This window comes from Aphelocoma coerulescens, chromosome 10, assembly GCF_041296385.1.
Source record: "Aphelocoma coerulescens isolate FSJ_1873_10779 chromosome 10, UR_Acoe_1.0, whole genome shotgun sequence".
Lineage (NCBI taxonomy): Eukaryota > Metazoa > Chordata > Aves > Passeriformes > Corvidae > Aphelocoma > Aphelocoma coerulescens.
The window spans coordinates 6,569,010-6,586,466 of NC_091024.1; the positions used below are offsets into that span (position 1 = coordinate 6,569,010).

Sequence of the window (17,457 nt, forward strand, 5' to 3'; positions counted from 1 at the left end):
TCTGGACTCATGGCAACAGCAATTATCAGCTGATTACATCTCTAATAAATTACCATGACAATAAACCCCTCTGACTACACGTGTTTCTGAGAAATGGCCTTGTGACCTACACTTCCTTTGGGAAGGCTTTATTGTATTCCACCCAAAAAAGATGTGATTCATTCTGAGAACTGACGAGTTTGGCACGGATATATCCTCTGTACAAACCCAGACTGCAGGGAAAACTCCCCAGTACTGGCACAGCAAAGAAAAATTGAAGGCTGCCACTGAACTCATACAAAAAACATGCTACCCAAGGCTAGACACCAACATGAAAAATGTACACAGCAACAATTATAAACAACAAATCAGTTCTGTTGAATTACTGCCATACCAGAGTTGCAGATGCTGCTTTATAGGAGGTCAGTTTCAGAAATATTCCAAATAGTGAGCTTGGATTCATATCAGTCACTTGTCTCTGCTTTAAGCTAACGCTTTATTTGAGCTTCCCTAACATTTTGATTCAAAATAATCCTAAAGGACTTCAAGAGAAAATATTACAATTGAAACTTTGTTTCGTGCAGCATCTCAATGCAAATAAACAATTTCTGCTTACGGACAGGTCAGACCATTTTATTCCAAGACCTTTTAGCCCTAAATCCTTATGTATTTTAAATCAGGAACAGGATCATCTCCTTTTTTTCTCCCCTTTCCATATCCTAATACAGAATGATGACTTAACATTACTTTCCTACTTTAGCTGCTATCTTATTGGACTGTCTGGTCCCTTTTCCTTTAAAAACCTCACCTAGACAATGTCATGACTCCAAGAATCCAACCAGAGATAAAGACCTGGACAGTACAGATAGAGCTGGCAGAGCCAGAGGCTCCCAGGAAAAGGAGCTCTGCCAAGTATTGACTTACAGCCACTCCCATCAATTGAACTGTCCAACCAACACAGCATTAAAACAGGCTCCTTCTGAAAACAGCTTTCCAATCCATCATTAAATCTTTCTTCTTATTTATTAATGATCTCCTGACTCATGTTTACTGGTTATCTCTTGACATATAAACATCCTAAAAATCCTGAATTCAACAAAAAAGGGATTTGCTGGACCCTCCACTGACACCCCTCTCCTCTCCAAGCCTTTCTCCTGCCCTCAGTTATTCTAATGTCACATACCAGAACAAACTCTCTGAAGAGTAGACTGAAGAAACAGCTCTCAGCATTAAAGCAGGGAAACAGCTTTCTAACTCCACAACTTCATTACTTATATCATGACAGACTTTCTTTTAATCATTTAAATGCTTTGTTTGTTTGTTTGTTCAGTTCTGGGAAAGCAAGAAGCACTGTATCATTTTCTCATAGCAAAGAAAAAATGGCAACTGAAAAAGTTCAGCTGCTTCCATTTAACAGCTGCCTGAACAGGTGGGATACACAGATCAGATTAGCTCCATGCCTCAGTACCAAATTCACCTACCATTAAATCCCAGGCTGGAGCAACAAACCCATTTCTTTTTCATTCAATGTACCCCTTTATCCCCCTTCCTGGAGTTACCTGGAGATGTTTTCCATTAGCTCCTGTTGCATGGACCCAAGGCTTCTACGCTGTCCCCCAAGTCCCACTGCACTCCCCCATCACCACTCATCCACGGAGGATGCCAGTCCTGCTTCCCAGCCAACAGGAGCCAGTAAAACTCATCATCCCAGTTCCAGTAGTGCTGAAATACACTGGCAAACACCACCGGCTGCTCTGCTCGACAAAAAAAGCTCTGAAGCCCGGAAAAGGCGGTGGGGGTAGGGCTCACTGGCTGTTTTAAATGACCTAATGCTGCCAATTAGGAAGTAGCTTTGGGCAGCTCAGAGGGACACTGGCAGCTGGTTCAAGTCAACAAGCAAAGAAAAGCAGGAGAGCCCCGTAGGATCCTCTGGCTCCATAGTAGCGAAAATAAAGGGGAAAAGCAAAGGAGTAGCAGCAAGGAAATAAATCCTCATGCCCACATGAAAGCTTGTACCTTGAAGATAAAGTAATCCGAATAGCTCCCTCCCATTCATTTCTTCTCCAGTGAGGATTTACGTGCGAGAAATTCTGCACAAACTCACAGGAGATGATGTTCTGTCCTTACCTCCAGTGCCAGACAAGCAACGTGCATTTGAAGTACAAGTTTTTATATGTAACTACAAATTTTTTGTTTCTCAGAAGAAAAACCTCAAACACTTCCTATCCAACACAAGCCTCCAGCTGTTACTTCCTTTCCTTTGCTGATGACGTGATAAAGACACGCCTACAAATTAAAAACGAAAAAGCAGTAAACCCAGTTGTTTTTACCTACCTGTAACAGGCTCAGCTTCTTGCACCATCAGGCTGACATTCTTCTTCTTTGTAGAGGAACTTAAATCCGTTTCTCCATTAAGGCTGGCTCCAGCATCCACTGCAGTCTGGGGCTCAAGCCCCACTTTTTCTGCAGCTGGTAATTCCCCTGAACAAGGTGTCTCTGCTGCAAAAATCACTGCATCAAAACTTTTTACCATTTTAGGAACTTTATCCAGAGAGGAGGCATCGTTAGCCGATACCGAACTCTTCACTCCCACATTTTCCAGTGACTCAACAGCCTGTAAGTGGCAGGAACACGGTGAGAAGGGCAGTGCAGGTACAGCTCGGCTTTGCTTTCCGTCGGGCTCAGCCAAGCCCTCCCCCTGAGCTGCTGTGGTGGTGGAAGCAGCGTCGCTGTCGCCGGCCGGACAGACGGTGTCGGTGCTGGAGTCACTGTCACACGTGGGCTCCTCTGCGATGGGCTGAAGCGCCGCCCGGGGCAGCACGCTCTCCGTGTCCTCCTGCTCCTCTGGATATGCTACAACGGGGCCTACTGTCACTGGCCTTGCCACCCCCTTACCCTCACAGGCTTCACTCGGGGCTCCCGCCTCTGAGGCATCCTTTAATTCAGGGGTGCTGCTGTGGGGGGAGATTCGTTGTAGGGTTTGACTGGGGTCTTGTTCTTGGTTCAGTGCCACATTCAGACAAGGGTCACTCTCTGCACCCAGTGACTCTGCTGATGCAGGTCCAAGCATGGTGCCTTCTGCTGCAACTGCTGCTCCAGCCTTGCGAACTTCTTTGGGTTGGACTGTCGCCTTCAGCCCAGCATCCACGTTGCTGCTGCTCCCCACAGACCCCCGCAGACTGCAGGCAGAGGGTTTCACAACTGCAGCAAGGAGTTCCTCGGACAAAACCCACTCCTTGCCGTTCTCATGAGCCTCCTGCTCAGGTTCAGCTTTGCCTCCTTCAGCCTGCTGCGAGAGGCCCTGCTCCGGGGAGCCCTCATCCCCGGCATGGTTCCCAGGCTGGGCAGCAGCTACCCCACCATGCTCCCCACCGTGCTGCCAGGCGAGCTCTGCTGAGCCTGCCCTTGCCACCACTGCTTCCTGGTTTTGTTTAGATTCCTCATTATGAGTTGCAGAGGGTGTGCCTATTAAATTACCCTCGGCACAGTCTGCGCCCTTGGCACATGGAGCTAATCCAGGGTCGTTACCTTGCAGAGCTGCCTCCTGCCCGGGAGGTGCCACTGCAGCATCTCCCTCCCGACTCACAGCCGGCCCCTCTCCTCTGGGTAGGGGAGACGGCGATTCCACCTTGCTGCTCCTCCCCTCCTGCTCCGAAGCACTCTCTGCTTTCTCTGCTCCAGTCTGGGCAGGCTCTTTCTCTGCCAGGCCTGTGCTCACATCCTCTGGAGGGAGCAATGCAGGCTCACGTTCCTCACGTTCGCTCTCCTGAGCAGTGTCTGGTTTGAAGCTGTTGCCCATTTCTCCTTTAATGCCAGTTTGAGCAGCAGAAACGTGACAGCCAGCAAATTCCTGACCTCCGCCTGCAGAATCTCTGCTTCCTCCATCTCTGCAGCTGCTGGTATCAGTTCCCACTGGCTCCTTTTCACTACTCTCCATGGCTTCAGCTCCATGGTCAGCGATCTCACCACTCTCCTGGCCATGTGCAGCTTCTGCACCACTTTCATTGGAACCACCAACATCTCTGTTTTCAGGTTCAGCTTCAGGGCCATCAGTTTCCACACTGCCTTCCTGTGAGTTCAAGCTGGATTTTCCATCTGTGCAGCCTGCTTCCACCTGCCCTTCTTGCTCCCCACTCTCACTGCTACCATGGACTTCCAAACCAGGAGCAGGTTTTGATGCACATGCAGGAACCTTCGCCCCATTCTCTGCTGGCAATGCTTCCCCAGTGCTCGCAGGGACCTCCTGCCTCGCTGTGACACTGGCATCACCTTGGCTTTCCATGAGGTCACCATTTACCTGAGCACTGCACGAGTCCACATCAGTCTCTCTGTTACTGCCAGTCTTGCAAAGGTCAGCAGAGACACTGCCAGTGTCACCATCTGCATTTGCACCGTCACAGGCCGGTACCACTCCCACATTTGCATCCTCCCCATTCGAACACTCAGTGCCATTGAAACCACTGAGTAAGGGCTGAGCAGTGCTGGATGACTTGTCCTTAGCTGGGTATTTCTCTTCCAAGTCTGCCGTCCTCTCACCAGGCTCTGCCATCCCATCCTCTGCCCATCGCTGGCCCTTAGCCCTCTCAGGTGCCCCAGCGCAGTTCCTGCACTCAGTCTGGCCCATGGCCACATCCAGGCCCTCTGAGGAAGCTGGGGCTTCACCTGCAGCTGCAGCCACAGCAGCAGCACCGTCAGCTGGAGGCTCCTCGGCAGTTTGCACTTCTTGATGGGCACTGTCTGTACTGCCCACGCCAGCTTGATCCAGAACAACTCCAGCCGATGTCATTCCAGCTTCCTCATCTGTATTTCCAGAGGATGGAAGATTTACAGAACCATTTACACTTGTACACAGGCTCCCAGTGCAGTCCTCATCTGATACAGTCCCAGAGCCCTCTGCAGATCTTAGCCCCGCCTCTCCTTCCTTTTTACACAATATCACTGTGTTTTTACTTTCACGGAAGCTCTCTGGGCTGTTTGCACCCCCCAGGCTAACCATGTCATTTGGTGCATCATTAAAAGCTCCCAGACTGCTGCTGTTGCATTTTTCCTCCTGCTGAGTTTGGTCTGAGAGCTGCCCAATGTCCAGGTGAACCAGATCAGATAGATTTTCCTGTCTTTCTTCTCCTGCCATTTCTTCTAGGCTCTGAGAGGTAGTGGTCAGGTGACCCTCTGCTCTTCTAGCACAGCTGTCTCCAGAATCTCCCAATACAGGCTCTGTCTGCTGCCTTAAACTCTGTAACAAGACACAAAAGAAAAAACAAAACCCAGTTTATTCTGTCATGCAGTTACTCAAGACCTGTATCTACCTAATCCTATTCCACATGAATCCTATTCCTGGTGTCATCCAGGAGAGGGCTACAAACGTACTGCAGTGGGTATTTTACGTGTTGGTTTTAGTGGGAGGAGGTAATATTGAAATTATTAGAATGACAGAAACATCGGTTGAAAAGAACATCTAAAGGTCATCAAGACCAACCACCTGCCTGAAACCGGCCCACGGCCACTGCAGCATCAGGTCAGCCATGACTTTATCTTGCCAAACCTCCAATTTAGTACCCAAAGCCTCTCTGGGCAATCTGTTCCTATGCCATACCACCCTCCCATACAGAACTTTCCCTAAATCCAGCCTGAACACCCCGAAGCTGAAATTTGTCCCTCTACCCCCTTGCTACACCATCTGCCACCACTGAAAAGGACTGTAACCTTGGTAATTGCTCTTTGAGAAGCTGTAGTCTCAGTTCGTGAGTGCACTTAAATTCAAGATCAGTAAAGAGGAGAATTCAGTCTACCAAATAATGCAAATATATACCAGCCTAGTCCCAAAGGACTTCAAGCAAATGCTGCTTAAGAGCACCTTCAGGTCCCTACCCAGCACTCCCCAGCATTCTTCAATTTTCTCTCTATGGATGGAAAAGCTACTTCAGACATGAGCATTGGCTGGCTATGTCCAAATACACCAACTGCCTCCTGCTCCCAGGACTGAACTAATAATCTAATCTATTCCTGAGAACTGCAGGCATAATTAAATATCTGAAATTTATTTCCTAACTGGAAATAAAAATTTCAAAATGATGACATATTATTAAAATTAATACATGCATTATCATGGAACAGTAGGAACATAATCAATTCCTCTCTAATCTGCATTTTCCTTCCAGAGCATCTGCTTTGTCAACCTTTTATAGTTTGATACAATCAAACCTTTACTTAAAAAGAACTGTTTCAATAGTTCCTTGCATATTCTCTTCTCTGTAGAACAGAACATATCAATGTTCACATCTTAGAAACAGTGACATTAAATTACTGAGCAACCCCAGTCTCTCAGTGTAAACCTGACAGAGTTCCCCACAGGTTTGCTTGGGGTTTTGCACCACAAGCTTTCCAAGGTCACACTGGTTTCTCACGAAGTGCCTGAGACTCTCTACATATATAAAACTCTAATGAACTTTTCTTGCATTTATTTGTAACAGTATTCCAAAAAATACATGCATACTAAAAGTCTAACCTGAACAGCTCCCTGCAAATTTTGTTTAAGTTTTTAGTTCTCAGAGAAATAGAACTTCATACCAAAACTGTCAGCTTAAACACCCTGATTATTAAAGCAGCCACTGATGCCTCACAGGGAACTTCCGGGTATTGCATATACTAACAGTGGCTAAAATCACCACTGCTACCTTAAGGATATTTCATTTACTTCTGTTTCCCCACTCTGAGGTTTACAAACAGTGAGCAGTACCACAGACTCACTGAGTCACAGACCACTAAATGTACTCCTGGTGTTTGCCATGAATCTCCCTGCTATTCAAAGCAACCCTGCTGCCCAGTTCCCACCTATGCTGTCAGCTATGCCTCCCTGGTTTTGAGACATCCCAAGACAGGTTAGCACTGGAGGCAGCAGCATGGCATCTCCATCCCTTGTGTAGTAGCATCAGGGATGGGACACAGGGCTCTGCATGCAGCGGTACCCACAGGCTGCAGCTATTTTTTGCAAGGGCAAACAGCGTGCTGGGCACCTGGTGGCTGTAACCCCACAGCAGAGCATGGAAACTGTGCTCCTGGCTCCTAGCCAGGATGGGCAGACACAGACAACAGTGACACTTGCTTGGGAACAAGCAGGATTTTAAAAAGGAGAGGCTGCAGCAGCCCCAGCATCCTCATGGTGAAGTCACTCTGCTGATAGCCGGAAAAATACAGCCATCACCAAAGGAAGCCAACAGGCTTTCAACTGACCCAAAATAAACCTAAATGAAATAATTACAGGGCTGCTTTCCAAATTCAAATCAGATTAGATATGAAGTAAAACAGCGGTGGAAAGTGAAGTCTATTTCTGATTTCATTGTCAGGCAAAACATTCCCTATCTGGCATTTGCATGAGCAAACAAGCAGTGAGCCGCATATGCTTGCCATGGTTTAGTGTCTTTTGATGGAAAGGGGAAGAGATTTCACAGTTAGCCTGGAATTACCACTCATGCCACCAGTTCCTGTTGAGATTGGGAGTAATTAACATCTCAGGTACTCAGGAAAGGCTGAAAATAGCTCAGGATGGCCCATTCCTCTGATCATCCCCCCAGCCCACTGGCTGCACACACCAGTTCTCCCCTCTCTTAGTTAAAGCAAGAAAAATATCCTGTTGTTTAGATTCTGCACCTCTGCAACCGCAGATATGTGATCTGATGAAGGAACGCCCACGTGATACCAGCTGTGTGACAGACATGTGGGTGTTTCTGAGAAATGGCACAAAAGTGTTCTGATGTTTCACCTTCCCATCCCAACTGAGACCCTGTGGCACCGATTTTTAAGCAGCAGGAGGAAGCCCTTCCAAAGCTCTACAGCTCCTGTGGTCCAACCACCACAGTTCGAGAGGAGCACAGTGAAGGGACCATCATGGACACAAACCCTGTGTGGCCAAGGCAGGCTTGTCCTCTGAGTCCTACACTGAAGTGCTACTGAAACAGCCATTTTTTCCATCACCCATTGCAGAGACTTTCCTCTCAGTCTCTCTGACCCTGAACTTTCCCTCTGAACAGAGATGTCCCCACCGTGCTTATAGCCCACACCCCAAGCCTCACTCCAGAGCCTGCCTTAAGCTGCCCAATGTCTGCCAGACAGACAGAGGGTCAGCATGTCTCCAGGGAGGTGTTCCTGCACATCCAAGGGGGTCCAAAACTAACAGAGAAGGCAGGAGCTGGAAGCAGAGAGAGGCAAAACAAAGCTGGCATTGCACAGCCCTGAGCCTGCTTCTCTTCTGAGAGAGAACATTTGCTGTCTAATACAGCTTAATCAGATCTCCCCATGTTCAAATAAGAAGCAAATGGGCAGGTGTCCACCTGGACGCTCAATAATGAATGAGAGAAAACGCCTAGGGAAACATGCCCTGCAGGATGCTGACATGTAAAATCCTCCCCAGGTACCAGGCTGCAACCAGCCAGATCTGCTTCTCTTCCACCCCCTCAGCCCTTTGCTCACCTGGTGGTGGTGGCTCTGCATGTGCATCTGAAGGTGCTGAATGTCCCTCTCCCAGCTGGCCGCTGTCCCCTCCTTGGCCTCAGCTGTCAGCAGGTACACGTCGAGCCCGCGGTGGTGCTTCACGCTGTAGTCCCCCGAGTGCACGGTGTGAGACAGGGTGCTCCACGAGTCTGGCTCCCTGGCTCCCTCCCTGGAAAACAAGGGTGGGTTAGTGGGCAGGCAAGGAGGGATCCTGCATGGCAGGATACACACGCTCTCCTTCACTCTGGACAGTCATCTAATCATCGGAGCGAGCGCAGCACGGCACCGGCTCCAGGGCCAGACAGACAGATACACACACTCCTCAGTCCTGAAAATTAATGTGATTTAGAGCTAATGCCAGCCACGAGCTTTATTTCATGAGGTCCTTCTCAGGTAGAGGCCAATGGTTTTTACCCCAGACTATGACAGACTAGCAGCAAAGGGCATGACAACTGCTTTTTAAATTGAATTTATCATGGGTGAAGACCACCAAAGCAGCTGTCACAGAAAAGCAGACACCTGAAAGGCAGAACAGCAAAGGGACAAGTTGCAAGGAATGAAAACTATCATGGTACAGATGGTATAACTTCTACACCAAAGCCAGCACAAACACCCAACAGCCATCAAATTGCAGCAATTTTTTCACTCCTGAAATGAATTTAACTTGCTCTGTGAAACTGCCTCTGTGCAAGATGTTCTCAGTGTTGTTAGACAGCTGTTTTTCTGCAGCACTGTCATGGGCGTTCTTTTTACCAATCCAGAGGAAAGAGAGGAAAAAAGATGCTGTAGATCAGAATGAAAAATAACTTAGTAGGTAAATGTAGTAAATAGAAATTTCTATTCAGTCGCTCTTATAGAACATCAAACCCTGATTTTGCACCAGCTTGTGACTCAAAGCAGTAATTCCTCAGGTCTCATGAAGGACCTTTGAGGTGGCGAGGAAACACTGAGGTGATCACCAGCTTCAGGTTCATAGATTTCGTTTTGAATCAGAACTGATCCAGGAAACCCAAAATCTGTTTTAATCATCCCAAACAGAGCAGCTTGTGCACCACCCCACCAAGCCCTGCATCCCCCAGGAGAGACAGGGAGCCAAACCCCAGGAATGTTACCCAAACAGGGGATGATTCTGACCTGCTCAGCGGTGCAAGAAATGGGAATTTCCCTGTCTTCCTTCTACCAGGGATGCATCTACTGAGACCCAGCTCCACCTGTGAGCTGGGTTGGGGATCGAACTAGATGACCTTTAAAGGTCCCTTCCAACCCAAACTACTCCATGATTCTATGATGTCCCCCCCCTGCTGCAGAGGCTAACCATTCCCAGATCTCCCTTTGCTGCCAAGCTACAGATTTCCTTGGAAGGGGCAGAGCTGTGGTTGTTTTCAAATAATTAGGAACTCTAGAAGGGACATAAACAGCAAATGCATGCCATCAAGCGGGTAAAAATGACACATAGATTTCAGCATCTTTGCTGACAGGTCTCTTACTTCAAACGCTGCAAATCTTTCTTATAGGCAAGTGCCCCTCAGCAAGCCACAGGACAATCTCTCTGGGAAGCCAAGCAATCTAGAAAGCAAAGTCATAACGAGCAAACACCATGATCAGCAACAGGAATGGGCAGAGCAGGGTGGGGAAACGGTCAAATGGTTCATCACAGGGGGGAAAACCTGTGCAGGCAATGGTGGTGGCAGTGGCTGCCCCTGCTCTGCCCTGGCACAACCACCCACCTCCTTCTCTGACTCATTCTGGGTTAAATCTGCAAGGAAATTCAGACAAAGCAACACTATGGCTTCCACCATTCACCACCATTTATCTCAATCATGACTTGACTTCAGCAGAATTACACTTAATTTAAGCAGAATCAATATTTCCACAGAGAAACAGAAGGAAGCATCCAGTTTCTGGTGGTGATTGGTACAAATCCACAGAGGCACTGAAGTCAACTGAGCCCTTACAAGCAACTAAAGAAATTACTTTCCTTTATCGAGGAAACACAGGCATTTCTGTCTGGAGTATTTTTCTCTTCAGCTGTGTATGAGAAACCACTGTACTCAGGGCCACTCTCAGAGTACAACCAGGCAGCCAGCACAAAGCCCACAGTCACCCACTCATGGGGACAACAGCAGCTGGATTAAAGAACTGAGTGCGATGAATCTGCTCCACTTTCTCATCAGCTTCAAGGGCCCTCACAGGCATCTCCATATCAGCACCCACAAAGCTGCCTGCATGACTTGTTGAGCCTCAAAGGGCCTTCAGTAATTTCAAAGGGCTCAATCTGGAGCAGGATGACAGGCAGAGTCCCCTTCAACATCGTGAGTGTGTCCACCCCTCCAGCAATCCACAACCTTCACACGGCCCAGATGGATCAAATAGTCACTTTTGCTTACAAAGAGAGCAGTTTCTTTTCATATTCAAGCTGCCAGTCTGTGTTACCCTTTATGAAAAGCTTTTAACCTTTTGAGAAGCCAAGAAGTTTTTCACATTCAGCCAAGTACAAACTCCGAGCTCTCATTTTTAGTAGCAGTCACCTTCGTTACACAAAATTAAGCAGTGAGATAGCGAATGGCTCAATCTATTGCCTCCTTCAAATTATCCCTTTCATACTCTGCTCCATCCCAGCACTAATGGTCTGGAGCAGAGAGGACAAATGAGGATTCACAAGCGTTAACTCATTTTCCCACCACTGTTGGTTCAGGCAATCACTTCCAAGGCCACGTAGCTCTTTTGAGAAGACACTCCTGCTCATTTGCCCTCATACACTGAGCTTCACTGTTTGTGCCTTTCCTGCATATCTCACTGCAAGTCCTGAGTTTTATTGAGAGATGATAAAAACACACTTTCTTCCAGGAAAAAAGCTTTGCTGTTACGCATTTTGTACTTCCTGGCTGTGAAAGATGCTTATTTTGTCCAGATTTGGAATTTTTGTAGTGGTTGTATAGGAGTGCATATCCAAGCTGTTCTACCAGGAGATAAAAACAGATACGCAAATACTTACTGAAGATTTATTAGCAAAAATATGTATACAAACTCCAGCCTTCAAGAAGTTTGAAAATCTGCTTTTGTTCAGCACAAAAATCCTGCTTGCTACAGTTTGCCAGCAACAACGGAAATCTGTCTTCTTAGGAGATTTAACCATCCTGGATCAAATCTTCCTCATCTTCCCTTTTCAGCAGTTTCCCATCAAAATAGGTAACAGATACCAGTGAACTGAACATTTCATAAGAAACATCTCTGAGCTCAACTTTCACAGAAGAAAGTATCTTGGTTAAAAAACCAAGGACTGCTTGAGAAGGCTGATAGTGTTCACTAGCTCTACCCTCTGCACAATCATGCCATGACCCACTGAAAAAGCCTGGAAGAAATTCTCCAGCTCTGGTCCTTGCTGCTTCTGTCCCATGGAGGCAAACCCAGAAGGGAAATTTTTGGTTGAAAGAAAGGACAGACTTACTAGCCTGCCCTTCATCTGCAGAAAGGTGGCTCAAAGAAGAATGACAACTTCAAACAGAGAGAGAGGAGAAGCAAAAATACTTCAAAATACTCTCAAGGCCATGTCCTGCTCTATCTGGGAGCTGATTAGATTGCTGAAACTACAGAATCACGTCCTGCCCATCTGGCATGTAAGACAAGATGCTAGATCACATAATCACAGAATCACAGAATGGTTTGGGTTGGAAGGGACCTTAAAGATTGTCTAGTTCCAACATCGGTAGGGACACCTTCCACTGGACCAGGTTGCTCCAAGCCCCATCCAAACCACAGGAAGTAGTTTTTATTTAAACCTCCCAGCACTGCCCAAGTAGACTGGTCCCTTTTCAAGGCACAGCCACACTGTGCTCGTGTGCTGAATCTCTCCTCATCTGGCAGGGGAGCAGACAGTGAGTGGCGGAAAAAGGAGAGGAACGGCACGGCTCCTGGCTTCTGGCAGATATGGGCAAGAGATTTTTAAGAAGAGGGAAGATAAGTGAGAAAAGGAGAACAAAAGAAAAAAACAAAACCAAACCACCACCTGATCAAAAGCTCTGCCTGCCTGCAAAAGCTGCAGAAACTGTTCAGTACCAAGGGTCTGAAATTCAGACGTGCTGGTGCTCGCAGCAGGCCTGTTTTCCAGTACCAAGAGACAAAGTTTGAGCCAGAGGGGAGAGGAAAAGGAGGGAAGAAGAGACCAGAAAACAAATGAAAAAGCCTCAGTGAGTTAAGCACAACTTTGTGTTAGGAAGATTTATCCCACAGTTTCGCAAAGGGGCAAGGGAGGCAGTGTGGAAACTCAAGGTGTTATTTCCTGGGGATATCCCCTCCAGATTTCTGAGCTGAAACAAAACAAGCTCAGTAGCATTGCCAGCTCTTAGGATCTTACTGCAAGCCTGACAACATCTGTGGGTTTATTTTGAAAGCAGCAGCACCCAGATCCATGTGGTAAAGAAAAAATGAAAAAAAGGAAAAATCAATTAAAAAAAAATTTAAACAAAGCCTCTACCATTATGGCTGCAGTGAAAAGCTAGGAGATGCCAGAATTTAGACACTCTTATCTGTTAGGTAAATAAAAAAGTAACTAAACTGAATTTTAATCTTACATTCTTTTTATTACTATTATTATGGTATCACAGTGAAAATACCAGATCAGACAGACTGTAATCTGGGATAAACAAGGAATGGTGCCTATAGGGATAGGATTGGTGGTGATTGGGCACCATGCCCACAGCATGGGTAATTTAAATCAAGCCAACAATCCCTCCTGGGAAAACCCAGCACCCACACTCAATGCAGTCACCAGCAGTTAAACCAATCTGAGAAATCTGACCAAACAGAACTTCAGTGTTATTTGCAGAAGTGTTGGGGTAATGAAGGCTTTGTATCTGTATGAACAACTCTGCACCCAAATCTTCCGTGCTACACAAAACATTACTGCACACAAACACTTTCTTGCTCCTCTTCGTTTTTACAACCATCCATATGCAGTGTATATGAGACCTAGAAGACATGTGCAACCAGTATGTGCTAGAATGGGTTAAAATAAACCAACCATTTTCAAATTTAAAAGAGATTTAACTAACACAGAATTCATGCTTTAGGTGTTTCCAACTCTTCCAAACGCCCCAGGAAAGTAGAAAAAAAAATGTTTCTCATATAAGAAAACTCTATGTATCGCTAACTAATTTGAATAGTTTTGATGGTGGAAGAAAGAGTTAAAGTTCATCTGATGCAGAAATAATGACTAACCCCTAACAGTGCCTCACACAAACATGAACTGCAGTTGTGGGTTCTGACACCAAACTGAATTCAGGATTGCATAACCTACCCTTTGATATAAAATTAAATATTTAATAATTGAATTCAATATATGTAATGCTAACTTCTCATTGATCAACACACTATACAGCAGCAAAACATAGAGAAAAGCTGGCTTGGTCCTCCAACAGCTGCTTGCAGATGCACATATCCTAAGGGAGCATGTCCACTATTTCCAAATACAAAGTCTGAACCTCTAAACCCAAGCATTTCTTAGGCCCCAATGTTAATTATACATTTAAAAAAAATATATAGAAATACAGCTACACACTGTCATCAACTATATTTGCCAAAAAGTACAGTCTGCATTCCATAAGAGTAACTGCTATTAAACGCATTTTCCATTTGTTTTATTTTCAGAGCCTTATGTAACAAGAAGGATGCCCTGCTCAGGATGTGGAGCTGTAGGTCCAACACAGAACCCAGTGTTCACCTGGAGTCTCATCAGCAAACAAAGGAAATTTAAGGTGGATCTATGAAAAGCACTCAAGAGTGAAAACAGATGCCATTTGTTGCATTTTAAATAAAAAAGCACCGTCATGGAGACTACTTCAGCAAGCAGTGTTTACAGCTAAAAACAGCATCTCAGATCAGGACAAGTGATATGGAAGAAGAGTTGTCTCTGCAGAACATCTCCACATGCTGCAAGCGAGCGTGATTGGTGGCTCTGCAACACAACCCCAAGAAGAAGCCATCCCTTTGGCTGCCTCTGGCACAGCAGTCTACAAAGTCTTCTTCTACAATAATCTGTTCAAACTGCAAACCCTACCATGAATGTCACTGCTGGAAGCAAATCTGCTAAATATGAGCATCCTAACTGGGTATGCAGCTAGCCCATGCCTGAGGCCAAAAACCCAGTAGTTCTGGGAAACCACTTATCTGCATTTTCTAAATTTATCCTGAAACAGAGCTGGTCTCTCATAATCACTGACTAACCACACAAGGCTGTCCAGCACTTATGGCTCATATAATTTTTGGGAACACTTCCAGATCAGGATTGCCGGGGGAAGGGAAATAATTTCTTCTCATATCTTAGCAAATATTCTGAGATCTCTTCTAAATCTCTTCTTTCTCATCCTCACAGGTCTGTTTCCATGATCTCCCAGGACTACAATTTCTGAGTGGGAAATCAGAATCAGTAAAAAGCTGTTTCTACCACATGGACTAAGCCTTCTCTCTCTTCTGTATTCAGAGGTGGCTACATACAAAACAAAGGAGAGGAGGGAGCCAAAGAATGAAAATACAAATCTTCATAGGGACGTGGGAACACACCAGGAAGTCAGTAAAAGTTGGAGCATGATGTGGGTGAGTAGGTGGAAAGAGAGAAACACAAACTCTTCCTGCTCCATCATGTTCACACCTGGCTGCCCCATCCTCCCACTCCCAGTGCGCTCCTCTGCTGTGGCCAAAAGAAACCCACAGCACCTCAGCACCTTTCTAATCATGATGTTAAAGCTATTAAATGATGGTGCTTCAATTGAAAATCCTAAGGATCAGAAACACACAGCCACAAAACTAGACCCTGTAGATCACTGCTTCTCCCACACTGCTCCAGACACACTACTGTCTGCAGTTAAACAGCATCTCCTTAACACACTTCTCTGAGAGTCCTCTTTCAGTGCCCTTCCAACATTTCTGAATCCCTCTTAGCACATTAATCTTGTGCCATCACTTGTAAAGACAAAGTCAACTGTTCTCCTGCCACACCACAGCAAGCCATACCTAAAACCCAGCTCCCCCCATACCAATCAAATGGATTTGTTGCTTTGGTTTGGAGTCGAAGAACAGATGGAGAAACATCAGCAGTAATTCAATAAACCCTACAGCCCCTGATTCTGCTTAGCCAGAAATAAAATATATGTATACCATGTGAGCAATTTTAAGATCATGCTTAAGCACTCTGCTGAACATGAACTGGGTATTTCTGAATTTAAACACTTGCTTAAAGGGCCTGCTAAATTGGGGTGCAAAAAAAACCTAACATACAAGGCAAATCCTCTTGCAGCTCCAGCTCAAAAAAGCAGGAAAGTGTATTCAGCTATAAAAGTAAAGCCACTGAAAAAGCTTCCTTATTTGAGAGGCACCAGGAGATTACAACGCAGACTTCATCAATTACTTATGTAAAATAAGAACAATAGCAAGTGATAATCGTGGATTGCAAAACATTCCCAAAACCCTTCTGCTACCAGCAAGTTATTCCTCATGTGTGTTAATTAAATAATTTTAATTTTGGAAATACAGACTTGTACTGATTTGCAGTTTCACAGACTGAGCCTCCTGATTGTTACCAGGAAATCTGAAGGGAAGACCAATCCCAAAGCTGTGCAGAAGCACTTTTGGGCAAAAAGCAGAGAAACCAGCAAAAGTGAAAAAGGTTTACAGTAAAAAACTTAGAGACTGTTGCAACTCTTTGCAACGATTAGAAAAATGCAATTTTTTTTTTTTTTAAATCGGTTTTAGTTTTCTCTCTCTTCCCTTTTTCAGAGGACATAAATCACTCTCAGCTGTGAAGGAACTACAAGTGTTTGGCTTTGCTGGGGATAGAAATGCTACTAGACAGAAATAAAATCAGCAACCAGGTCAGTGTCTGTATGTTTTACAAAGCAGCACTTGCAACCTCTCTGCAGTCCCGCACGCCCCCGGTGTCCTGGAGCCATTTTCCCCACTGCTGTAAGAGCCCTGCAGAACATGGAGCTGGCAGGGGATTGTGTTACTGCCCTGACTGCACTGGGAAACACCAACCCCTGCACTCTGCAGCTGTCCAGTTACTCACAAAGTTCCCCCAGCCTGTTTAGTGACTGTGCTGCCTCTCCAGAGCCAGCGCCCTGCAGTCAGCATCACTCAGCTCCAACGCTGGGGAGCAACAGGCTTCAACCACAGGCTCTTCTCTCTGGAACTCATGCCTATGACTTGGAAATGGCTGAAACTCAGAGGGCTTTGCAAACTGTGCCATTTCCAAAGTTATCTTTATATAAAAATCTTTATATATTTATTTTCCCGATAAAACTACTGCCCTTCTGCACTGCAGGACAGTGTTTACTGTGCAGCTTTCATCTTGGAGATAAAGCAAGTCCCCTCAGGAATGATGCACAACTGATGAATGTTTATTGGTGATGAATATTTATTTGCTTATATGAATATTTATTAATGAATGCTGCTATTGACTCTCCATCCCTGGTGACCTACATGGGCTCTGTGACAGCTCCTTGTTTGGGTCTCAAAAGAACCAGCACCCTTCCTGTCTGAGGATGAAGAGCCAGTGAAAACCACAGAACAGAACGCTTCCAGGGATGGACAACTTATATAGGAAACACCTTTCATTTTTTTTACATGAAGTACTGCAAAAGCTGAGAAAGGAAAGTTCATCAGATATACAGAAATTCAAAATGCCACCAGTGTAATTAGTTTTTGAGAAAAATATTTACACTGCAGCTGAATCAAGCTGCTTTGCAGACAAACCAAGGCAAAACTACAACAACGGAGAAGGTTTTATGTCTGCTCTTTAATGACTGTATCCTAATTATGGCAGAATTTCACCCCTTCCCAATGCTGGCTGGGAGAATCATTGTAAAATGCAGGGTCCTGCAAATTAGCAAGCAAGAGAACAATAAATTCCCTGCAAGGATAATGCATCACAAAACACGCTGCATTCATTTATTTGGCGAAGTGCAGTTTAATTACTTGTAAAAATAATGACTCCTTTGT

The 17,457-nt window shown here is 45.6% G+C and overlaps 1 protein-coding gene across 7 annotated transcripts in view; it reads right to left on the reverse strand.

Annotated features, from left to right (window-relative positions):
* The window catches only part of AKAP13 (A-kinase anchoring protein 13), a 206,373-nt gene that overhangs the window by 95,311 nt on the left and 93,605 nt on the right, over positions 1-17,457 (reverse strand). For all 7 annotated transcript variants that reach the window (XM_069026211.1, XM_069026215.1, XM_069026214.1 and 4 more), the window contains exons 8-9: positions 8,446-8,635; positions 2,314-5,212 (exon numbers count right to left, since the gene is read on the reverse strand). In XM_069026211.1, the coding sequence (XP_068882312.1) occupies positions 2,314-5,212; positions 8,446-8,635 (3,089 nt within the window). The remainder of the gene's footprint in view (positions 1-2,313; positions 5,213-8,445; positions 8,636-17,457) is intronic.